Consider the following 24,729-nt stretch of genomic DNA (forward strand, 5'->3'; position numbering starts at 1 on the left):
TTTTTAAGGTTGTTTGGGAAAATATTTTATTTTTATGTTTTCTAATTTAAAATAAAATTCAAAAACAAAATTTCACTTAAAAACAAGAATCAAGCACCAACTAAAATGCTAACCTTTAGCGGATATTGTTTTTGGTCTGTTATTTGCTTAGTCAGTTTTACAATTTTAAAACATTTTTAATAGAATATTTGGTTTTCTTCAATGTTAAATCTCACAATCTACCCCTTGTGACCTTATGTCCTCTCAAAATGTCTGGCTCTAATATCATATATAATAACTCAAACACATTGCTGGTAGATATTGTCCACTTTGTCCCGTATCATCGTCAGTCTCACAGTTTTAAAACGCATCTACTAGGGATAGCTTTCCACACTCTTATAAAAAAATGTTTCGTATTCCTCTCCAATCAACATCGGATCTCACATGTTATGATTGTATATCATAACTCAATAGTAGACTCTTAACCGTTTGAAAAAGTTTGTTTTTAAAAGTAAAGTTGAAAACATTTTAAACGATTGATAGAGTTAGCGACGAAGATCATGAGAGAGAGCTTTGTTCTCTGTCCTCTTATTGTTTTAGCAAGTATATATATATATATATATGGTGAATGTGATATCATTCACTCATGTATCTCTTATTTATTCATACGTCACAAAAAGACACCATATACGCCAATAGTAATAATAAAAAATTACTTAGGCGATGGCCTTCCTTTCACATTTTACCAGCAGAAAGAAAAGTTAAGTAAAACTGTAAAAAATGCGAAGAGAGAGAATGAAAGACGTCATGGAAGTAGGGACAGGCATGAACCCATGCGCAAGACACTGACCCTACACAGTACCCAAAACCCTTCTTTTATATCCCTTTCTCTCCCCATTTCCCCCCTACACACTACCTTCAATTACAATTCCTCCTCCTCCTCCTCCTCCTCCTCCTCCCTCCGCCGCCGGCTGTACTAGTTTCCTCCCAGGTACATACCAACCCCATCCGTGTATAAATTTTTAACCTTTACCCTTCTGAGAGCATTTTGTAGTTGAAATTATGGTAAAGTTAAGGTTGGCATTTTCGAGGGGTGGTGATCGGAGGACGTGCCTTAAAAATTCTCGACAACCAGACAAAGGCCCCTCTGAATCAGACTCAAAAACCCAGTTCGGAGAAGCGCGTGCTAATCTGTGATAACTAATCACGTCATCCTTAGTTATGATTCGAAGCATTTACCAAGGCAGGACAGCATGATTAACCCCAAACCAACACCCCTTTAGTTGTCCGAATTCCTTCAACCACCTCCATTTTTTCCTCCCAAAAAAAACATTCCCTCTCCCTCATCATTTCTTCATCCACTTTTTTCACCACAAATAATCATTCTCTCTCATTTAATGCCTTTTGTTTATAACACACGCGGGTTATTCTCCCCTCACAGACTTATACCACCAAATCAACTGATCATTATCTATCATTCCACGTGCCACCATTTCATTCGCCAATTTCCATCAACCCCTACATATATATAAACACACATTCATTTATATATCTATACATTCAATTTCCATCATGAGAGGATTAACGTTTTTTTTTTTTTTTTTTTTTTTTTTTTTTTTTTTTTTTTTTTTTTTTTTTTTTTTTTTTTTTTTTTTTTTTTTTTTTTTTTTTTTTTTTTTTTTTTGTGTGGGGATGAATTTAATGTAGTAATTCACATGTAGAGAGAAACCTTGGCGGTGATGATGGAGTCTATGGAGTCATCGTGTGTTCCACCGGGGTTTCGGTTTCATCCGACCGACGAAGAGCTTGTCGGATATTATCTAAGGAAGAAGGTAGCTTCACAGAAGATTGATCTTGATGTCATCAAAGATATCGATCTTTATCGGATCGAGCCATGGGATCTTCAAGGTAACATTTATTTTTAGGGTTTCTAAACAAACCCTAGATCTCTTTGTTTGTAATGATCTGATGAGAATTGTGTTTGTGATGGGCAGAGAAATGTTGGATTGGGTATGAAGAGCAAAATGAATGGTACTTCTTTAGTCATAAGGACAAGAAATATCCGACCGGGACGAGGACGAATAGGGCTACGTTGGCCGGGTTCTGGAAGGCGACCGGAAGAGACAAGGCTGTTTATGATAAGAATAAGCTCATGGGTATGAGAAAAACCCTCGTCTTCTATCGTGGGCGAGCCCCGAACGGCCAAAAGACTGATTGGATCATGCACGAGTACAGATTAGAATCGGACGAGAATAGCCCTCCCCAGGCAAGCTCTTCACTTTAAGTAATAAGATTAATAATTTTTGATACATACAATTACAATCATGATGTTCATATAAGTGTAAAATGTAAAAACAAAAAGAAAGTTTAGTCTTTTTGAATATCATTTTAACTTTATACAGACAATATGATGAGTATGTGAAATGAACTTATGGGTTTCACAGTTTTAAGAGGAGAGCCTTTCCATAAAGACGACCCCCACCAAATTTTCAGGTCAAAGGCTAATACTTACAAATACATATAATTTTTTCAATGCCCTTTTAACCCTTCCTGTTTGTCAATAAAAGACACTTTCTTCCAATCACTTTTCCTTGTTTTATCATTCATCTTCTGACTTTTTGATAATTTCATAACTTTACCAAACACCCACAAACAGCCTCACCAAAAGAGAAAACTTTACGGGCTTTTCCTTCCGAACTTCCCTTTCAAATTTTAAAATGCGTATGCTAGGAAGAGGTTTCCAGTTTCTTATTTAGTTGAGTTTGTTCAGGAAGAAGGGTGGGTGGTATGTAGGGCATTCAAGAAGCGAACAACGGGACAATCAAAGACGACAGTCGAGCAGTGGGATTCGAGCTATTTCTACGATGAACCGATTGGAGTCAGCTCAGCAATCGATCCGCTTGAGTTCATCTCAAGGAAGCCACCACCACAGGGATTGTTAGAGCATAATAATATCATGTGTAAGCAGGAGATGGAAGCTGAGAATGTGAAGCTTCTACAATATAATGATCCATTTTTACAGCTTCCACAGCTTGAGAGCTCATCTCTTCCATTGGTGAAGAGATCAAGCTCCATTTCTTTGCTGTCAGATTGCTATGAAGAAGAATATCAACCAACCAAAAGAAGGAACAACAACAACATGTCAAAGGTGACGGATTGGAGGGCACTGGACAAGTTTGTGGCTTCCCAATTGAGCCAAGAAGAGGCATTTGAAGGAGAAGGAGATTCAAGGTTTGGAGCACAAAATAATAGTGACAATCATAATTCAGTAGACATGGCGATATTATTGATGCAGAATAGAGTAGATGATGAAGAGAACATGTATAAAGGGTTCTTAAGTTCAAACTTGGAGTCAAATATGTATTATTAGATGAGGCTTATTATGGATCTTGAGATCATATCTCTATCATCTATTTTTGTATGATATGAATGAGCGAACCACGTTATCAGATATTGTCTTCTTTGGACTTTTCTTTTCAAGCTTTCTCTCAATAAATGTGTTTACTAGGGAGAGATTTTCATGCCCTTCTAGAAAAATGTTTCGTTTGGGATTTCATAATCCACCCATTTTAGGACCTAGGGTTCTTTCTGGCATAATGCTCGGTGTTCACCTCCTTTGGAGCCTAGCGTTCTCACTGACATACCACTCGATATCCACCCCCTTTGATGCTCAACGTCTTCCCTGGTACACCGCTTAATGTGTATCGTTTATTACTTGTTTACATGAACTTACATTATATGAGAGAGAGAGAGAGGGAGAGGTAGTTGGTGGGTGAGTGCATGGTTTTGTGTGTCTGAAAAAGAAAGCAAGACAAGTTTGAAGTTTGAGGTGTGCAGTTTGTGTCGGAGGGCGGTTCCTGAATGGACAAAAACGCATGTCTTACGTTGTCTTTTTACAGTCTTTCCAGTGGGCTCAATGGTCCTCTCTTCTTCCCTTTTGGCTTATTTTCCTCTCCCCTTTCACCATCCACTTACACTCTCTTATCCTGTTCTTTAGCATTCTTCGTAAGCACAACATACGAATCCCATCCAAACAACATAATCTAAATCTGAATATAAACCATCCTCAACATAGTATAACAGTCGGGAATGAATTGTGGGTTAGGAGAGATGACTATGAAAGCAAATAAAAAGACTAGAATTGTGTACAAACTGGTGTCTGCAAATGAAAAGAGGAAGGAAACAAGAAAGCAAAACAAGCAATGAGTGTAAAAGTTGACAAAAACGACAGGTCTAGGAGAATGTTTTTGAAGTAAAATAATTGGTTGATGCCACATTTCACGATCATGTTTGTCTAAAGTGCATTGTTTGTGATTGTGTGTTGGATGTTTCGGTCATACTGGTCCAGGACGTGCTGTCTATTGCCTCATGCCTATTTCAAACCTCTCTTACATGCTTTCATGTTCAATAGTCATTTACTATTGTTGTGTCACTACCCGGATATGGTCAACAAAATCATGTCTAAAATGTACTATTGCGAGATGTGTCTAGTTGTCAACTTTTCCTACTTGAGTTATATGGTATCAAAGTTGTGGACCTACACTGGTTACTTACATTGATTTTTTTTTAATTGCTTTAAACGCATTTTCTCGCTCAAGTTTTTTAAAATATTTTTTTCAAACGTGACTTGAGATTCAATCCTACGTCAAGGTTGTCCGCAAAGCTTGACTTCCATGCGGTTGGCTTGTTCACCAAGTTAGCACAAGTACCGCACAGTCGTTATTATTATTTCTCGTTTTTTTTTAAGGATTAAATTTTGTTTACGCTCATTTTTTTTAAAAGATACTTTGATCTATGGTTGGTTCCAATTTTACCTTTCGGAAATAAAAAAAATAAAAAAATAAATAAATTGTGAAGCACGGGTTTATAGGGACAAAAGCATACGAAAATGGGCCGTCCTACCAAACTCGGCCCGAATAAGATTGATCCTCTCATTTTTTTTAATTAATTTTTTAATTGGAATAACTCTGACAAATTCATTGAAATTACGGCTATTTTTAGGGCTTATTTCCTTGTTCTTGCAACTTTGTCAATTAAAATGTGTTTAATTATTCTAAGATATCATAAAAGACTCGGGATTGATTTAAAAAAATCCTAAATCAAGAGGGAGAAAATCAAAACCATAGGCCATGGTTGGGATTGATTCAAATCAAACGACGCGACGAATAATGATGTAAATCTGTGGGTTTCCATTGAGATTCTTCTTTCTCATTCATCACCAATCCTGAGCCATGTGTCTCGAATCGAAAGGCTGAGATTCAACCAGTTCTTTAATGGCAATCTGTGTGAATCGTAAGAGAAACATCCAGAAGCGAATGTCTGTTTCTTCTATTTCAGTTTATTGAGTCTCTGAGCAAGAAAGGATTTATTTCCATTGCAGTTAAAGCAAAGACTACAAGATCATAGGACCAAGAATTTACAAACTACATGATCGTAATTCGGAGGCAAGATATTCACAAGAGAGAAATCGAAGACAAGTTGTTCGATTCTACGTTCACGCAACCGCTTTCTTTGCCCTCTTAGCAGCAGGGGACCTAATTGATTTCGGCTGCTTTGGCTTCGCCGGAGTAGTTCTTTTCGGTTTCTTTGCAACAACCTTCTTCACCGCCTTCGCCGTCTTACTTGCTGCCTCGTCCTTCCTCTTCCCTGCAGTAGCTCTAGTAGTTCTTGCCTGTTTGGTGTTCTTCTCTGCATTCGCTTTTGCGACCTTCGAAGCCTTCTTGTCTTTCTTTCCCGCTTCGGATAGCTCATACGAAGCCTTGATCTTCCTTAACTTTCCTTTAGCGGTCGAATTCTTCAATTGTAGCGCCAAGATTTTCCTGAAATTTGCTGGAAGAACTTCCTTGTGTTTCTCCTCCATGTATTTGGCTATGGCGTACGGACTCGATCCATTCTTCTCGTTGAGCGACGTGATTGCTTCCTTGATCATCTGCAAAATCAACACAATCACAACCAATACATCGCAATTCATCAGAATAAAGACTCGATTCAATCAAGATCAACAGAATCAAACTCGTCACGCTATAATCAAAAGATCAACAGAATCAAACTCGTCGCGCTATAATCAAAAGGTCAACAGAATCGAACTCGTCACGCTGTAATCAAAACATCAACGGACTAAATTACCTGAAAGTACGGTGGATGTGAAGCCACCTTAGACTGCCTAGGCTTCTTCTCCCTCGGAGTCCTAGATTTCTTCTCCTCCACCGGCTTCTCGGCCTCCTTCGGCTCCTCCGCAGACGGAACCTCCGCAGAAGGAGCATCCTCCGCCGGAACTTTCACTTCAGTTTCCCCAGTCGACGACATGATCAAAATTTCCACAAATTACAGAACGAGAACCAAACGCTTAACGAATATGCTGGAAACGAATTGATACACCGAGGAATTTATAGGGGAAGAAGAATCTGGATGTGGAGGGAAGTACGAACTCTGATTGGCCAATTCAAGTGGACATGGATAGCCAAGTTGGAGAAAAAAATGATCTGGAGCGCACACGTGGAGGAAAACGGGTCGTTATTACGAGATCAAAATCCTGAAAGGAGACGTTGATTTGGATAAATACAAACCGGGGTTTGTTTTTTGCTTGCATTTTCATGCACATAAAATGAAGAGAGGTTGTGTTTTCTGTGTTAATTTTAAGTGCCAATTAAATGGAATTTGCTTTCACTAATTCCCAGCCATTTTCAACAAATTGAAGGAAAAAAAGTTGGAGATTCGAATGATGGGTCAGTTATAGATAATGGTTTACAAATGGAACACTTTCTAGTGTTCTATGAGCAAACAGACCAGGTGAGATTTCACAACTCATTTTTTTGGAGACCCAACATTCTCGTGCTCTTGCTACCGATTGATGCAAGATCTCATAATCCACATTTTTAGAGGCCCAACATCCTTACGTTTTTTCTGCCTACAGATGTAGGATCTCACAATCCACCTTGGAGGGCCAAAGTAGTTGCGTTCTCATTGGCACAATGATACCATTTTTAACCGTTCATCCACCCCTTGGGGGTTCAACATCCTCACGTCTTTGCTGGCTCACCGCTCAGTGTTTGACTCTAAGACCATTTGTAAAAGTCCAAGTCCACCACCAACAAATATTGTCCACTTTGTCTAGTTACTTGTAGCTACTAGCCTCATAGTTTTAAAATAGATTTGACTCTTGTAATTTCATTCCCTCTTCCTATTCATGGGGAATCTCACAGGGACTATTGGTATATTATTATTTTTATTCCTTCTTCGTCTCAAACTTGATTTGTCTTTCAATTCTCCACAGCTAGTGTATCTGGAATCACCCTCCCTAGAATTTGTCCCCTTCTCCAACCTTAGCGTTCCTTCATCCTTCATGAGATCATTATTGGAGTTGACGAAGTCATGTGACTAGTTCATTGTATTCGTGGATGTCGTTTGTCTATTATCATTTTTCTCTATTGTCACTTGCATTTTAGTTGTGTTTAAACTCCTTGTACACCAAAGTCAGTATAAATTGTCAAATGCCATCATTGATAATATAAGAGTTGATTCATTTTTTTGTGGGATTGGTGATTTTTGACGATGGTGGTAACTAATAAGAAATGAAAATTAAATAATTTATTACTGTTAGAAATAATTATTTATATTATTTTTAATTTTAAAATATATTCTAAAAGCAATATTATTATATCACAATTTATATATTTTTTTATTTTTTATTTTTTTTAATAGTTTAGAACTTTAGAGATAAATAACATATTTCAATTAAAATATTTTTATATATTTTTTAGTTTTGTTATTAATCATTTTTATTGTTTATTTAATTCGATGATCTATCCTCATATTTTGTTATTTTAACCAATTCTCAAGAAATAGTGGGTATTTAGTTGTTTTAGTTTTATGATAATGTTAAACTATGTTAATATGTTACCAATTTCGCTTATTGTTTTTTATTGAATTAGTTTTTTGTGGGTGAATATTTATAGATTGATTTGTGTTTGTTGGTTAACTTTTTATATATTTCATCTAATATTCTATCTAAATAATTATAAATTGTTGATTTTGGAGTTGAGTTGTGAAAAGTTTTAGACTGGGTTGGGTTATCAATCAACCCGACCCTGTACACCTTGTATTTTCAATTTTGTAACCTAAAAAAAAATTAGGGAAGAAATATAAGCGTCATTACTTAAGAAATAGGGAGGAATAGAGTGGGTCATTAGGGCTACCTCTTTTGCAGCGTCTCATTTCCTTCTCCCATTTCCATTCGTCTACTTCTTTTTCTCATTCTTTTTTCTTCATCGTCTTGAATCTCGATTTTAAGTTTCTGAACCAGAACCTTACAATCGGATCCACCTTAAGATTGAGGTTTTTCAGATAAACAAATCTTCATTTGTAAGTACCGATCGGTTGTTTGGTTATATGCTTTATAATCTGGAACATTAGTGGTAGTTTTGAGGCGAAACGATTTTGAGTTTGAGCGTCTCGTCTTTGATCTGAGATTTAGAGATGAAGCGGTCGAGGAAATCAGTGCGTGTTTCGTGGGCTCATGGAGTTAATCTTTGTCAGGTATAATCGTAACATCTTATAATCGAAGTCTGGTTTCCTTACAAAATCATCAAAATTAATATATCTTTTAACAAATTTAAGCTCTAATCGATCCATTTTCCTTGGTTGATTTTAAGTTGACGCTTTCTCGTTGATGTATTTGATAATATCAGTTTAGGTCGTTTAGAGAGTTATAGAAATACTTCTCTTTGGCACAATGATTTTTTTCCAAAACTTGGGAACAATTAACAACAGTTTGCTGCTAATGAATTCGTCATCTTAATTACAAAAAGTACTAATTATTATCGCTCGCCGGGTGGATTAAGTAATTAAGATTGTGAACAAATAATCATTCTCCCTGTGCGAGCGAACACGGGCTATAAATTATTAACACATTATTAATTCACATTTACGGAATTAAAACAACCGCAGTCCGTTTGAACGATCTGAGAAAGTTCTTAAATGTCAGAACTAGAAATTTATGGAAGCTTTGAAGATACGATGGTAATAAAGAAGATATGGTTTGATAAAAATAACAATCTGATTCAGGTTATAGTTTCAAGTACTATTGTACAACAAAAGCTTTGGCGACCAAATATTAACAGAATAATCCTTGTACTAATAAACTGCAAGTTTTTGCTCATGATCAGGAATCCCAAAAATAAATTAATAAAAGAAGAAAAAACGACAAAGTATTTGCTAAGAAATCATTACTCAAATCTTAAAATACTAATGGAATTTTTGTATTACTTCAAAAAGAATTAAAATTGGAACCTGTCATACCTTATATAGGAGAATTGAAGCTTCATCTGTCAAATGAACAGATGTAGAAGAAACCCAACCATGTCATACTTCTTTTGTCTCTTTCTTTCATTTGGTAGAAAGAATCCAATTGAGGGTCTTTTAATGATCAGTTTTCTTGGAGGACTTGGATTTTGGTTAATTACTATGATGTATCAATCAACCATTCTTGGTTGCTAGCCACCTGCTGCAGACTTCTGCTCTTTGGAGATGCAGCAGGGAGGCAAAAACAAAGCTCAAAATGGAGATATCAAGGCCACTCATTTCCGGTTTAAGAAAAACTTATTCATTTATAAGTGTTGTTTTTTATTTAATCAGATTGCCAGAGGTATAAACCAACCTTTTTCATTCTTATGTACCTGAGACCATATGATTTGTGATCTCAGAGCATATGGCTGCAGCACCATTTTCATCCTACATTCTTTTGTCATTGTCACTTTTTTTCCTGAAAATATTCTTTTGTCATTGAATGCACATTTTTAACATTATATGAACACATTCTGGTTCACTTATTGTGATTCTGAGAGTGTCAATGTACTTGCTTGAGTACGCCATTGTTGGAGGCAATACAATACCTTAACTGGGTGCTGCAGGATATTGATTGATGATTTCACCTGTGAAATTGGTTTGATGTGTACTTGCATGCAACTTTTGATGCTTGGAATGTTGCACAATGTTATAATTGGACGTTGCAGAGTGATTAAACAGATGTTGATACTAAATAGTTCAATGGTTTTCCTTGCTTATTTAGCTTTCCATTAGGTTGCAAGAGTTATTGTCTCGGGATTTTCCCCGTCCTTCTGGCTCATGCAAATTTAAGTACCTTGATATTTGGAATTAAAGTGAATGATTATTGTTTTGAATAGGTGAAGCTATTCTCATCAGAGGACTGCCCTTCTAAAGTAGGCCAGAAATCTCTAGATCATCTCCAAGCAAAAACTCCCTGGATGTTGCATCCTTATACTGCTGAATTTAATGATTGCCCGCCTGGATTTGAGTTTACTCCTTCGGGAAGCCAATCAGCTGATCTGTCTGGCATTTCTTTGATCAAGTGGAAATGCCCTCTCCAGGTGAGCCCTATTTGATATTTCTGTTCACTTCACAGAATTCCAACCCATTTTAGTGGGTATGTGATGTATGTTTGCTTGCGTCTTCTACTGATGTGTAAACATTTTCACCTCTTCCAATATGTCAAAATTGCTATACCATTTTTCTCTGTACAGTTTGTTATGAATTCCAACTGGTGTGTGGCAGCAGGAGAGGAAAGTAGAGAGGTAGAATCTCAGAAATTGAGAGAAATGAGATTGCTAGAAGCAGTTTATCCTCGATCATCTGCTATTCCTCCAGGGTAATTTCATTCTTTTGTTTCTTCACATTAACTTTGAAGCTTCATATTATTGTGTTAACACATTAACCTATCCAATAATTTCCCTCTTCCTCTTTCTTTTGCTCTGTAGTGCGACCGTTTCGACTGATATTGAAGATGAGCTTTATGATGATAGCCTCACTCCTCATGTCCCTATCATTCCTATTGAAGAAGATGAGTGCGAAGATTTAGGATCAGATTCAGCTGCCCCAGTAAACTTCTCTACGAGCTCAATGCCGATGGCTTCCAACTGTTCGTTGGAACGTTCAATCCCCGCAAGCACCACTGAAACATCTGCTGATAAGTTGCCTGATGTTGGTGTGGATGTTGCTGCTGCTGCCTCTACCGCATTTACAGTATTGACGAAAAGTATGGAGCAGGGAAGCATGATCGACACGAATTTGCTTATTAAAATTTTCAGTGATCCAAAAATGATCCAGAATTTGTCCAACATTCACCCTGCATCTGTAGCAGTCTCAGGGAGCCCACCCATCGCCACTGGTGCTTTATCAAAGCCACCAGTGAGTGAATCAGTTTCTTCGCCTCTCACAACATCCATTTCGATACCAAACCGCTCAAATGGAAGCATATTGAAAGTGTCCAATGGATTCCCATCCACGGTCACCACTGCTCCTCAGATGAGTAGCATTCCTACAGCCGATGTAAATCTTGTTGCAGTCCCAGGCCACTTACCGGTTTCAGATCCCAACAACGTAAAAATGAACGTACCGAATGCCGGGATCTATTCTAAAATCGGTTCGATTCCGATGTATGCTAACAGGGCGCCAGTTAGTTCAGTGAGAAAAGAAGCTCAGCAATTGAAGGATCTTAGCTACTATAAGAACTTAGTAAGACAACATGGAGATCAGAGGGACTTTAAGAAACATAAACTTGGACAAGATGGCAATCACAATCATCATAATCTGAATATGGTACATGAGATGAAAGCAGAAAACTTGAAACCCAAGATTCAGAAACAATGCATTTATTTTAATGGCCCAAAGGGGTGTCGAAATGGCGTTAATTGCCAATTCAAACATGATATTCCACTTCAGAATCAAAACGCTAAGAGAATGAAACTGTGTGGTGAAGTAACAGGGAGGACTTAATTGGGTTTATGCTTCACCATTCAGAAGTTTTCTTGTTCAAGCAGGAAAACCATGTCCTTTTTGAGGCCAAAGGGATATCTTGTGTTAATTTTTAGGACATCAGGAAGAATTTCAACAGGATTTCAAAGGGGGGATTTTGAATTTGGGATTATTTGTTGGTGGTTGGTTGTTTGAGATTAGCTCGGATAAATGGCTCCATGTGTTGTAATCAATCCTTCAGCATGAATGTAAATTCTTTGGAGTACCTTTGAGTTCATTAATTCTGTCAAATAAATTCTCAATTTTTTAGGTAATTATCAGTTTGCATTTATATTTAATGTTTAAAAATTCTCATTATCATTTTATTATATTTAGGTATGTTCATGTCATTTGCGTACTACTTAAACACATAAAACTTAACCCGTTTATCAAGTAAAATTAAGCTCTTTATAATATGTTATTAATTTAATAAAACACAAAACTTTTTATCAATAAAATTTTCCAATCTTTTTATGAAAGTATTTATTAAGAACTTAAGAACCAAATTTTGAGTAATATAAAATATTAAAGACCAAATTAACCTTATGTAATTGTTTTCAAAGAAAACAAGATTTTTCATTCATAGTGTGTCCATTGAAAACTTAAAATATATGGACTAGAAAAGAAAAGGTCAAATCACAAGTCAAGGCTATCACTCATTCGCTCTCTTCTGAATCAACGTACTTTAAAAATGTGATATAAATACAGCTCAGTTCCTTGACACGAGATGGGGGAAGCGAAGGTTTTAAAGAATGGAAGAATCCCAATTGGTAATGGGTATTCATTCAATCTACATAATGGATTTGAAAGAAAGAATGAAATTTGTAGATACATAAAATTGAAGCTAGCTGAGGGAGGAAATTCAATCAATGATCCAAACAATGTGGTGGGCTTCAGCAACCTTAAGAATGATCCACCAGCCGTAACAAGAAAACAAACTGATGCAATGCTATCCAAGCTAGAGCTTTGCACGAAGATGAACCTATTTTTCTCTCAGAATGGGCCATCCTTTTTTAATAATGTCGTTGATCTTGGCATCAATTTGCTTCTGAGTCTTCGGAGGACAGAGGTCTGCGGCGTACCCGTTCATATTTGCTGCCAAAGTGGACATCTCAAGCTCCTCTTCTGGCAAGTTGCCCATTAATTGAAGAAAAAAGGGATTCCTCTTCAGCTCAAACTTCTGCGAGTAAATATACAGTGTGAGTGAGATTCGACATGTAATGTCAACGATTCCATTTTTTAGCTACAAAGGTCTGGAGCAAAATTTCAAAAAATAAAAAATCAGTTCTCAGAAGATGGGCCATTCATTCTGAAGCTATGATGCACTTCATCTTCAAAGGCCACGACATCCTAAGCTTACTTGAGCATCAAATAGGAAAAATGGGGATATGGGTAGCAATTAACCAAAGTAGCAAAAGACCAAAGACATCTCAATCTATCTGAACTGCAACATTTCTAGGTGAGTTGTATGTCAAGAAGCAGGAAATCTTAAAACATGAAATTTCGCCAGATAATTGCTTCAAATAATCATGTTAATCAATGATATCAACCTGATGTTCAGCCTCAGCAGGATAAAATGCTCCAAGTTCCTGAATTTGTGTAGTTACAGCGCTTCCTCTCGACTTCAGTTGCTCTTTTTCTTTGCTGACAGCAGCCAGTCTAGATTCTTCGGTGCCATTAGTAAAAATGATAGATCTGATACAAGGGAGTAAATAATACCATTATCAAAGGTTAATTCTGTTTAAACCATGAGCTAGAATTTAGACTGTACCTATACTGGTTGCCCACATCAGGACCCTGTCCAAACACTTGCCTAGAATCATGACTGGACCAAAAAACCTCTAAGAGTTGCCTGAAACTAGTAAGCTTGGGATCATATTCGACCTGAAATGAATTACAAAGCATGTGACAAATAATCAGTCCCATTAAAACACACATGTAATGTAATGAAACCAACAATTAATTTTTTTTTTTTTATGAATCTCAATAATCATATATCACTATATGATTCGAAATTTGTATCTTGAAAGAAGATTCTTTCGTCATTGTGTATGAAATTACATAGAACACAAAGCTAGGGCGAGGCCTCTCCAAATGATGCATCAACGATAACTAAAGATCAAGCACCGATCATAGGGGGCAAGTCCCCCAAATAATTGCATCACTACAATAGAAAAGACACGTCAACCTATCTAGGATTAAGTGAAGTCACAGTTGATTTTAAAATTATACAGAACATACAGCCTCACTTTAACAATTTCAATGCATGTAAGTGAAGAATGTCTTGACTGAAAGGTGGGTCGTAGGTGCATAAATAGACAGTTTATTTTGAAGTTATGAACAATTCCTATTCCAGAAAAGAAGAACATTGACAAATCGTCGACAAGAAAGAAAACAGGATTTTTTAATCCATTTGCACATCAGAGATCTGTGACAAACAAATTCGATATAAGCTCCCCTCAAAATGTGACATGATACCAAATGTCAGGCAATTTAAACCTCATTCCTGCTTCGCATAAGGAGAATTTCAAGAAAACAAAATACAAATCCGATCAACGAAGCAAAACGAGATTGAAAAGGTAAATATACAATAGAACCAAACGTATAGACGGGATCTACCGAAGTAATGATGGCACAAACATTATCCGAAATGTAGAATACAGAAAATTCACAAAGTAAAAAATGAAGATTAAGAAATCAGAAAAAGAAGAAATGTAAAGGAGAAGAGAAGGTAAGAACCCGAACCCGGACAGACTCGGCATGATCACCCAAGCTACGATACTCAGGATTCAGTTTAGTACCACCGGCGTAGCCGACGGTGGTCCGGACGACTCCATCCAAGCAACCAAAGACGGCTTCCGATCTCCAGAAACATCCCAAAGCGAAGACTGCCGTTTTCAAGGAGTGATGGCTTGACGGAATCTTGTTAGAGTCCGCAATCCGATTCGGGGTTCTGATACAACAAGATTTCCCAGACAGGAGAAAGAAGAGGAAGAAGAGGATTGTGAAAATGCGAAGGCAAATTGTGGTCTGCAAAAGCGCCATTGCTGTCTGCAACACATGCGGTCAGAGCTGTTCGAGCACTTGAATCTTCATTTTAGCATTCATGGGCTCGAAAATTGAGCAGCATGGGCCTTATGGCCCGCAGCCCGCTAGAACATTAAAGCCCAGGCCCAATCAAATGATTAGGCCCATTTTTAAGTTACTATAAATATATCAAATATATTTTTAGTAATTTTTTTTTTTTTTTTTTTTTTTTTTTTTTTTTTTTTTTTTTTTTTTTTTTTTTTTTTTTTTTTTTTTTTTTTTTTTTTTTTTTTTTTTTTTTTTTTTTTTTTTTTTTTTTTTTTTTTTTTTTTTTTTTGTCTAAAAAATAATGTCTCCCTCAATCCGCCTCAAATAAAACATTTACTAGATTACCGAGGTGGCATTTTTAAAAAGTAAATAATAAACCGTTCAGAGCTTATAACTAAATAAATAAATAATTCTTCCGATGGAGGGAAGAAAAATGAAATGGCCTAACACAACGAATTGACAACTTAAATTATGGTAATGTCGAAGTTGGTTCCCTAATCAGATTTAGCGGCAGTGGCTGCAGCTTGTCCTCTGAGCCTACCAGTTCTTCTTGCAGCAATGAGACCGACCTTCTGACCAGGCGGTGCATCCCGCCTGACAGTGCTGGCATGTCCAATGTGTTGGTGGTTACCTCCTCCGTGAGGAAGCTCAACCGGGTTCATTGCAACACCACGAACCTTAGGCCAGCTGTTCCTCTTCACTCTGAATTTGTGGTATGCACTACCAGCCTTAAGAAGGGGCTCCTCAGTCCTACCTCCACCTGCAACCTGCCCGACCATGGCTCGGCACCCACTTGGAACTATTTTCTTTGAACCAGATGGAAGCTTGATCCTGATGGTAATAATCAAGAGATGAACATAGTTCTTCAAGTGAAAATGGGGAAAAAATGTTGAATGAATCAATACAAGCTAGAATCAAATGCCAGAAATCTGAGGAATGTATCTGTTTATTACCAATCACTAAAAAAATCTGAACAAAAAAGATGAAACAAGCAATTTAGCAACAAATATCAATTCAATTTAGCAACAGAAATGAATCATTGTCTTTGATTCTCAAATTCCAAGCCTAGAAACGAAGTAGTCAATAGAATTGTTAACTATGTTGGAGCAACAATGACATAAAACTAACGCAAAACAACGAAGAAAAACGGTAAAACAAATTAGGCTTCTATATGAGATCAAACGAATTAGACAGACTCAACAAAAATCATCGCCAAACCTGGAAGTGTCGTTACCAGGATTGTGACTGATAACAATTGCGTAGTCTCCCGAGCACCTGGCAAAAACACCACGGTCACCGACATGGTGTTCAACGTTGCAGACGACAGCACCTTCAGGGATCGATCTTATCGGCAGGACATTTCCGACCACAAAAAAATTGGCCAGTGTACATACCTTCAGCTGCAACGAACAGTTCATTCTGTTTCTTGTACCTGAAAGGATGGCGGAAGGAAACTCGAGCAAGCGGCGCTCCACGGCCTGGGTCGTGAACGATCTCAGTGACAACTCCTTTCAAATAACCATTTCGTTCCCCGAAATCGAGACTTCGGAACCTGGCCGGGCCCTTCCGATGATGTGTATGGGACCTGAAGACGGACCCAGCTCCGTTACGCTGAGCACGAATGACTCTTCCCATGGCGACTCCGTGAGATTGGAGAGTTTTAGTACACTACCGCACCGATATTAGAAAGAACATAGGGTTGAGACGAATTTATATCACATCAAACTGAAACTCACTGTCCCACTCTGCAATCCGCCACGTAGACGAGGCCCAACTTTTTTGGGCCTTTCGAGACTATCGGCCCAACAATTGGAAGGAAGCAAATAAAGCCTGACAAGTTAATTCTTTTATAATTTGAACTTTGTAATAATTATTTTTAGAATACCTTTATATAATTTATTCTACGAAAATTTCCAACAAAGTATTAATATTAAAATATTTTATTTGATTTTTTCTAATTTTAATTCAATAATATTAACTTCTAAAAAAATAATAATTATTATCTTATCCATTAAATTATTCTCGTATCAATCATCAAAAAGATTCTAAAAGAATTTTAATATTAGTATATAAGGCCCTAAAATCGAACCCACGTGCTAATATTGAGTCTTCCTTTCATTAGGGTGTGGCCTACATCAACCCAATTTTCCTGCAACAGATATATGGTCTCCGAACTACTACCACAAGAAACAGAAGGCTTGGTTTCGAAAAATGTTGTCCTAAACTTACAACTATCTATTGTGTTATCGTAGTTATCAATATCTTATTTTATTTTTGTTAATAAAAAATATTTTTGAAGAAAAACCAAAAAAATAAATATATGGCTAATAATGGTAACATAAACTTTGAATAGTAATATTACTATTCAGTGTGATTACCTTATCTTACCTTATCTCATTTCCCGTGTTTTCTTTTTGAACTTTTATAGCCTCATATTATCTCTTACGTATGTTTCACATCATCAAATGTGAAAATACATTTTTCTCCCAAAATTTTATTAGATACATATTTATATTAAAAAAAAAAAACAACTTATTAGATAAAAATGAATTTATTAAAAAATAAAGTTAAAAAGAAAAAAACAAATTTGAAGAATTAAAACAAAAAATGATTGATTGTCTAAAAATTGGGTAAGATATGCAAATAATAATAAATAAATAAAGGGCGATGAAGACAAAATTAATTAATTTTATATGTGAACAGTGTGTTTGTCATGTGATGAAGTTTGTCTCAACGTAATTAAGCACCGAAATTAGCTCATAATCCCTTTCTTTGAAACGTAAGCATCCCATAGTCATAAAATTAAAATGATGTAAATCAATGAAAGATGACAAAACCACACTTAATTAGCCAATAATCAAGGGAGGATAAAAGTCATATTGTGCGGCTAACCAAAGCACGGAAGGTATACAATACGCAGTGTTTGGTAGAATGATCCACCATGTGTGGACATCCCCAGCCCCTCTCCCATGTGCATTCTATTACTAAAAATGAAATCGCTATCAAACCCGACCAACTCAAAACGAGTTTAGATCATAAAACTTATTCCTTCTCATTTCATCGGGCCAACTCAATAATCTCTCAAATTGATACGAGCCAATCATAAAAGAATTAGTGGTATTGAGCTAACTATTCGAATTTGCATTGCTTTCTAAGTTCTGGGTTGTTTAAGATAGTTATGAAAGCTAAATATTTTGGATGTTGTAAGTCCAAATTATGGAGTGTAAGTAAAGTATGAACAGATGATGAAGCCTGCAACTTCTTTCCCTGTATTAATAATGATAGATTCATGAAGAACATAAATGATTAGAAAAGAAGTTCAGCAAATGGAGGAGGGCAAATTTAGCTCCTTCCAATTCCTTTTCCATTCAAGATTCAAGCAACTTGAAAGAAAGAAAGAAAGAAAAAAAGAATCCCGATCTGTTTATGGGTTGGTCTGAGCTCATGTGATCTTGATCATGGCTGTTAAGGAGCGAAAAACAACCTCTTCACAAGGGATGGTGATACCCATGTCATGGTTGAAACCAAACTCCTCCTCTGCTCTGTGCAGCAGGCTCTGGAACTGTGGATGAGCCAGCCAGGAAATGGGGACAATGTGTCGGCTTCGGTTTTCTCCGACGTAGACTGCGAAGTGGCCTTTCGGCACGTCGTCGGGGAGGCCATCGTCGTTGCAGCCATTTCGCTTGCCGAAGCTTGAACATCTTTTGAGAATGTGTCTGATGGAGGCAGAGGGCTGAAGTAGATTACCCTTTTTGATAGCCATGTTGTATTATTGTAGGAGTATGTGTTCGTGTCTATGACTGATGGTGATGAGAGAAAGAGAGAGGGATTGAGTTTGAACTTGAAAAAAAATGGAGAGATTAAAGAGGTATTTAAGAGGAAGAATAAGAAGAAGAATGAAAACAAAATCATGTGAGATGTGGGAGTAAACAGCAGACCACAAGAGTTCTCCTAAGCCAATTCTGTATTAGAAGAGTTGCGTCTGCCAACCCAAGTGGGCCATTTCGCTACCCAGTTGCGTCTTTTGGGCACACAACATGGAGCCCTCTCCCAAGGATCAAATTTTTATTCCTAAATCAACTTATAATATTTTTCTTTTTACAAACCTTTAAAGTACTAGCAATGTCCTCAATCAACTGACCAAAATTTTATTTCATTTTTTAGATTGTAACGAGTTCAGTCAAACAATGTAACGATTCTAAAGGCGGAATCAAACATGAAAAGAAAAACTCCTTTCTCAATCCCTTGTACAACCCTTATCAGGCAGTTTTCGAATGCCCATTTCGGCCTTCACTTCGAATGGTAGTTTTGAAATAATATTGGAAGGTCAAAAGTAATATTATAACTTTTGAAAGCATAAGAATCGACCAAAGATTTTTTTTTTTTTTTTTCCAAAAATAAAGAAATAGAGAATGGGGCGATGAATTAGATGGATTGGTTCAAATTGGGTAACCTGAATGCCACATCAAGGTTCAGGTGGAATGAGTTAGAACATTGTGTATTGACAAAGAAATCCCCACCACCCACCAACTCCAAACTTATACTTAGATTTGATTGTCAACTAAATATTAAAAATTACTTGGAAGCCAACATTTTCCATGTAAATAATATAATATGAATTGAATTTATTGATAGACCACTGTCAGTTTCATAGTTAATGCGAGGTCCCATATCGATTTGAGAGTAGAACGAAACATTTCTTACAAGGGTGTGAAAACATCTCCTTAATAGACGTGTTTCAAAATTAAGGCTGATGACGATACGTAACAGATCAACGTAGACAATATCTACCAACAGCTGATTACAAGAAAAGAGTTACCGAAATATTTACTCGGAACCCACAGAGATCCAAGAAATAGACAGCTGATGAGAAAGTTGGAAGCAAAAGGCAAGTACTTAGGGGATGCCAGAGCCTCTTAATCAAAGACGTGCCATAAAATGAAAAGAAAGAGGAAAATGTTTCCCACATGAGAGCCCGTAAATGTCAGTTTCCCAGTAATATTTATGGCAGAAAACAACATTTTCACGACTTCCTAATATCTAGGCTACACAAGCCACCACAAGATTGAAAGACCAAACTTGAGATTTTGTCTTATATATTTTGGGGGAAAATGAAACCAGACTTAAAGATGAATATGATTGGACCACCTATATTCAATCCAAATCCTGAGGCTGTGTATCAACAGAAAAATCCACGCAAGTAGAGAATTGTTTTCCAACTCAGTTACGGAGTGGTCCAAGTCCAGGACATACGGTTCTACTTTCGGGCACGAAGTAGGATGGATTTGACTTTAGTTGCCCTATTTTCGGTAGTGGACCATAGAGACGAAACTTTGTTCTTTCATTTTTAAGTCTCTGCTTACTGGTCTGTCCCCTTGGATTACAGAAGTTTGTCTATGAAAGCTCAGCTCATCTCAGCTCAAAGCTAGGCCACCCACCATCCACAAATTAGTCCCCCTGTAGAGTATTGCCACATTTTAGCAATTCAAAATCCGTCGCTCTCTTAGACTGTTTGTTGCCTACACCCGAATGTGAAATGAAACATCTATAAATGTTAATAGTAAACAATGCCAAGAGATGAAAGGACACATATTGAGTAAAGACAGTGATTATGCTCCAGCCATCTTTAAATTACAGAAATTTGTCTTCGAAAGCTCAGCTCAAAGCTAGGCTACCCACCATCCAAAAATTGATGTTGGCACATTTAAGCCATTCAAAATCCATCACGCTCCTACCTGTTACCTGAATGTAAAATAAAACATCTATATATGTTAATAGTAAATAATGTTGGGAAATGAAAGGATATATAATCTTCCCAGTCAGTTTCTCTTGAATGTCTCTGCATCAAAAGACCACCCATGTGGCAATCCAAACACTGGAAATACGCAAGTTCACGATAATAGAGAGTGCTATTCAAAATAATTTGTCTTTTATAAATGAGCACCACTCATTTATCCAAGGCCAAAAGCAATCTCGTCGGCTATGATATAAGCCGCCACTCTGCTGACCCAACAGACTGACTGCAGAATTCACCTTCTTTTCTTTTCCACTCACACCCCATTGAGAATTCTCAGGATATATTGGTAGAGCTCCCAACTGCATTCAGCAATTTCATAAAAGCAGACTTTTCAATTCATTGTAGGACGAAGAAATGGGAGCTTCAATGATGTCATCAACTTAAAGGTATTGAGTTTGAAAATTGTTCTAATTTCCATGTAATGATGTTAATGCAGCCCGAAGCAATAAATGCGAGAATAGATAGACATTGCTGTCTACACAATCGGCGAGCAGCAGGAAAATGATGAAGGAAGAGAAGGATAAGCTATCATTTTCAGTATTTCCTGTGCAGCGCAGGCCATTTTTTCTGAGGAACAATAGACAGTTTCCTTTTAGCACATGGCAACCTGAAAATTTGATAAATAGTTCACGACCATGTTTATCAGATCAAAAACAAGATTGTTAAGCATAAAAGCCAAGGCAACTACTCCAGTCTTCGGTGTAAAGAAAATCTTAAATAGTGCAACATCATAATTTTATATATTCTCCTTGTGCTATAAGGAGAACAGATAAAAAGGAAAGAACTATTAATGAAAATATTCTGGCTTCCATTCCAAGTTTGTGCACCTACAAAAAAAAATAGCAATACCAATAAACTTACCACTATGCATGATTTTGAAATTTATATTGGTAAACCAAGAACACCATAACATACATTGAGGATTCAAGCAACTATATTATTTCAGTTCACAATGATCGATCATAAATTACAGTCTTCTGGAGCTCTTCTGAAGCATCTTGAGGACTTGGGGCCGAGACAAAGAAGATTGGATTTGCGAGTAGAAGATGGATCTGTGGTACCTTTAACAATTTATCAACCTACTCAACAATTTATGAACCTGTGTTTTGGAGAGAAAGCAAAAATGCTAAAATTGTATTCTTAGCCTTGGTCCCTAGCCTTTGAGAGGATCATAACCACAAGATGATAGAGTTCGAGAAACGTAGCCCAAAATTCACATCACCCCAAATGATGTTCTAGGAGAAGATGGAGAAGAGGAGGTTGACCACATATTTGGTCATTGAATTTTCCCGGAAAGTTTGAGAAAAGCTCTAAGCTACTTCTAATGAATTAGGCTCCAGGTCTTAATTCAAAGCTAAAGTTGCATTCAGATCTAACTACTGTTTGGAAGATTTCAACAGAGAAACAGCAGAATTTTTTAGGATTGGAGAATTCTTTTAGAGCCTGAAATTATGCAAGGTTTGAGGTTGAATATTTATAGCCACTAATTCTTGGCCCGTTGGATTTTGCAACGGATCACTAGTTCTTCCTTCCCCTGCATATTCATTTTCATCAATGCAGATGTGAGGGGATTAAATAAAAAATGGATGGTTACAAAGTATCGCAGGAGCATAAGTTAGATAACAATATTACTAAGAGCGACAGATCCTACTTTAATCATAAAAATATCACCTTAATTGCATGGATATTAAAGAAAAACTCGATACAGCATTGTTTACATGGACCTGAACCATGAGAACTGGCAGGTAAACCTAACTACATGGATAAACTCCATCAGCCTCCAGCTTATTACGTAAATTCATAACCAGCGGTTGGTTTTGAAAACTGAGGCAGTCCATCCATCACACTGAGTTGTCTTCTCAACTTGACAATATGAGCTTGCACCTAGCAGATCAACTATAACGTTAATGTAAAAATCTACAACCTTAATCATGAGCCTTCCACTAGATAGCTGCTCATGCGATCATGAAAGAAAGAATAAGATAATCAAGATCAATTTGAAGTTAACACATTATAAGTGGACTTCAATTCTCCACAGTTTGACATATTATTACACCGTCACCAACAAGATGAAGAAGACTCTCAAAAGCATGCAAACATATATAGACAATATCACTAGTCATAGTGTTGTGATAATAGCAAGCCAGAAATACGATTGCTTTAGAAACTAAAATATTTCAACAGGTATAAAAAGAAAGATTGGGAAATAGGAGAAAATATGATTAGTTGCGAAGAACGTAAGAAAACAATATAATCGTACTTGTTGGCGAGCAGCTGCAAGTTTTAACAGCTCGTCTGCCTCTGAGAAATTCAGGAACCATTGACTAAGGGGATGATCCTTGGTGTCCCCTCTCTCCCTTTCTGCCATATTCTCAATTGGTGCTGCATATACCAAATTATTAAATTAACTTACAAACTGCAACAGAAGGTAAGCAAGACAATATTACAGATATTTACCAGGATTAGGTAGATTGAAACCAGCAGGAAGGCGAGGCACAACAACAGCTGGATGATTCTGAACACGAGCGAAAAAAATTTCAGATGGATCTGGAAACACAATTTCGTTGTAAGATTCCACCACAACAGGTTTCTTTGTTGTTTGTGGACCAGATTCGTCTTCAGGGTACAACTTCAAATGGTGAAATCTATAGTAATTTGAAATAGTCATAAAAATTCCTTTTAAGATAAAATCACTATACGTGCCACGAGAAAAAAAACAACAATAGCTTACAGGTCTAATTGTTTATCACAAACGTCGCTGTGAAAGAAAAGTGTGACGGCAATCTCAAACTCTCCCCAACCACATTCTGATAACTCAAAAGGTGGCGATTCAACCACTCTTGTTGGGTTATTAAAGCTGGGATGTAACTGAAACACAACTTTCTTTATCACCACCCCGAGATCCTCATTAGTAGCACCACGCACATAGACTGTCCATTTATGTGACTGTGACCTAAAGGGGCAATAAAATCATTTTCGTTAGCCAAATGCCTGAAAGGAGGAGAGGAAATGAGACAGCCCCTGAAGGGAGGAGACTCACTCGCTGGCCTTCCTGCCCAGATAAAATGCGATGGTTCCACAGACTATTGGGACACAAATTTCCATGTCTTTAAGCCTCTTGCTAACATTCTGCAGTAGTCGAAAATTCCTTGAGATGAATGGGACTAGTGCAATGTGGTATAGATTTCTCGAAGATAAACAATTTAGAAAAACTTATGCCCTCATAAAACTCAATGTCAGAAATCAGTGACACTAAAAGGATAAGTCTGAGAAGTATCTACTATAGCTACTTTCCAAGACAACCAGAAAATCAAGTATGAAAAATGAAGTATCAGAACAACCTTGGCATCGCCTGCGTCGGAGGATTTTGAGATTTTGATGCGCGGTGGCTTCGTGCCAGATCCACCTTCGTCGGCCGGCGTTTCACCTTGTTTTCTAGCGGACATTGAGCTCGCCCTCTTAGTCTCTGACCAATTTATCCACGATACACAACCTTGACCTTCGGACTGTGATCGCGGTACACAGATTACAGTTTCTTTCAATTCAATTTCATAATTTCGTGGGAACTCAAACCCGGGAATTCGAGTTGATTGGGGATTAGGGTTTAAGAAGGTTCTACCCGAAAGCTTCTTTTGATATTTCGTAGTACTTATCACTATTTTTTAATAAAAAAAAAAATCAACAATTGTGGTGAAGATAAAACTATCGACATGATAAAAATTACTACTAGTTATAAAAAATTATTTATTACCAAAACGTTTATAAATTATTAAATTATAATTTCATACATATGTTTAGACATTTAAATAGACATGTTATGTACTAAAAGTCCAACCCATTTGAAACATTTTTTAAATCAAATTTAATTGTTTAAATTAATAAAAATTTAAATTCAATCATCTCATTCTCATTAAATAATTAAATAATAGATTCATTCCAATCCAACAATTTAATTTAGATAAAGGATAAGGAAAAGACTAGATTGGCTTACACCACCATCTCAACATCGGGTTCGAGAGATGGGTTCGATGGGTCTCAGCTTCGATCTTAAATTAGGTCTCATGCTTTGA

The 24,729-nt window shown here is 36.9% G+C and overlaps 6 protein-coding genes and 1 pseudogene across 9 annotated transcripts; 2 read left to right on the forward strand and 5 right to left on the reverse strand.

Annotated features, from left to right (window-relative positions):
- The first annotated feature begins 905 nt into the window (after positions 1-905).
- LOC111478031 (NAC domain-containing protein 37-like) lies at positions 906-3,430 on the forward strand. 2 transcript variants are annotated; one of them, XM_023122101.1, is made up of 4 exons: positions 906-970; positions 1,687-1,887; positions 1,974-2,245; positions 2,750-3,430. In XM_023122101.1, the coding sequence occupies exons 2-4, from the start codon at positions 1,719-1,721 to the stop codon at positions 3,347-3,349; spliced, it is 1,041 nt and encodes a 346-aa protein (XP_022977869.1). In that variant the 5' UTR covers positions 906-970; positions 1,687-1,718; the 3' UTR covers positions 3,350-3,430. The 2 variants fall into 2 exon arrangements, with proteins under 2 accessions (XP_022977869.1, XP_022977870.1); XM_023122102.1 differs by having other exon boundaries at positions 918-970; positions 1,701-1,887.
- Positions 3,431-5,327: 1,897 nt separating this feature from the next.
- Positions 5,328-6,361, reverse strand: LOC111478808 (histone H1). The gene is made up of 2 exons (XM_023123284.1): positions 6,106-6,361; positions 5,328-5,908 (listed from the first exon to the last, which is right to left on the reverse strand). The coding sequence occupies exons 1-2, from the start codon at positions 6,283-6,285 to the stop codon at positions 5,474-5,476; spliced, it is 615 nt and encodes a 204-aa protein (XP_022979052.1). The 5' UTR covers positions 6,286-6,361; the 3' UTR covers positions 5,328-5,473.
- Positions 6,362-8,146: 1,785 nt separating this feature from the next.
- Positions 8,147-12,025, forward strand: LOC111478804 (zinc finger CCCH domain-containing protein 6-like). 2 transcript variants are annotated; one of them, XM_023123279.1, is made up of 5 exons: positions 8,147-8,340; positions 8,453-8,514; positions 10,161-10,364; positions 10,518-10,642; positions 10,752-12,025. In XM_023123279.1, exons 2-5 carry the CDS (start codon positions 8,455-8,457, stop codon positions 11,767-11,769), a joined length of 1,407 nt encoding a protein of 468 aa, XP_022979047.1. In that variant the 5' UTR covers positions 8,147-8,340; positions 8,453-8,454; the 3' UTR covers positions 11,770-12,025. The 2 variants fall into 2 exon arrangements, with proteins under 2 accessions (XP_022979047.1, XP_022979046.1); XM_023123278.1 differs by having other exon boundaries at positions 8,147-8,514.
- A 396-nt stretch (positions 12,026-12,421) lies between these two features.
- Positions 12,422-14,982, reverse strand: LOC111478806 (peptide methionine sulfoxide reductase A5-like). Its single transcript, XM_023123283.1, has 4 exons — positions 14,533-14,982; positions 13,559-13,671; positions 13,338-13,482; positions 12,422-12,967 (listed from the first exon to the last, which is right to left on the reverse strand). The coding sequence occupies exons 1-4, from the start codon at positions 14,830-14,832 to the stop codon at positions 12,770-12,772; spliced, it is 756 nt and encodes a 251-aa protein (XP_022979051.1). The 5' UTR covers positions 14,833-14,982; the 3' UTR covers positions 12,422-12,769.
- A 261-nt stretch (positions 14,983-15,243) lies between these two features.
- Positions 15,244-16,535, reverse strand: LOC111478807 (annotated as a pseudogene).
- Positions 16,536-18,110: 1,575 nt separating this feature from the next.
- Positions 18,111-18,772, reverse strand: LOC111478810 (auxin-responsive protein SAUR50-like). Its single transcript, XM_023123287.1, has one exon. The coding sequence runs from the start codon at positions 18,623-18,625 to the stop codon at positions 18,305-18,307; it is 321 nt and encodes a 106-aa protein (XP_022979055.1). The 5' UTR covers positions 18,626-18,772; the 3' UTR covers positions 18,111-18,304.
- A 1,061-nt stretch (positions 18,773-19,833) lies between these two features.
- LOC111478805 (transcription initiation factor TFIID subunit 14b-like) lies at positions 19,834-24,299 on the reverse strand. Of its 2 annotated transcripts, none has more exons than XM_023123280.1 (6): positions 24,001-24,298; positions 23,700-23,788; positions 23,391-23,612; positions 23,117-23,304; positions 22,920-23,041; positions 19,834-22,543 (listed from the first exon to the last, which is right to left on the reverse strand). In XM_023123280.1, the coding sequence occupies exons 1-6, from the start codon at positions 24,103-24,105 to the stop codon at positions 22,448-22,450; spliced, it is 822 nt and encodes a 273-aa protein (XP_022979048.1). In that variant the 5' UTR covers positions 24,106-24,298; the 3' UTR covers positions 19,834-22,447. The 2 variants fall into 2 exon arrangements, with proteins under 2 accessions (XP_022979048.1, XP_022979050.1); XM_023123282.1 differs by having other exon boundaries at positions 22,464-22,555; positions 24,001-24,299.
- Between the last annotated feature and the right edge of the window lie 430 nt (positions 24,300-24,729).

The sequence above is a fragment of the Cucurbita maxima genome, unplaced genomic scaffold (assembly GCF_002738345.1).
Source record: "Cucurbita maxima cultivar Rimu unplaced genomic scaffold, Cmax_1.0 Cma_Scf00004, whole genome shotgun sequence".
Lineage (NCBI taxonomy): Eukaryota > Viridiplantae > Streptophyta > Magnoliopsida > Cucurbitales > Cucurbitaceae > Cucurbita > Cucurbita maxima.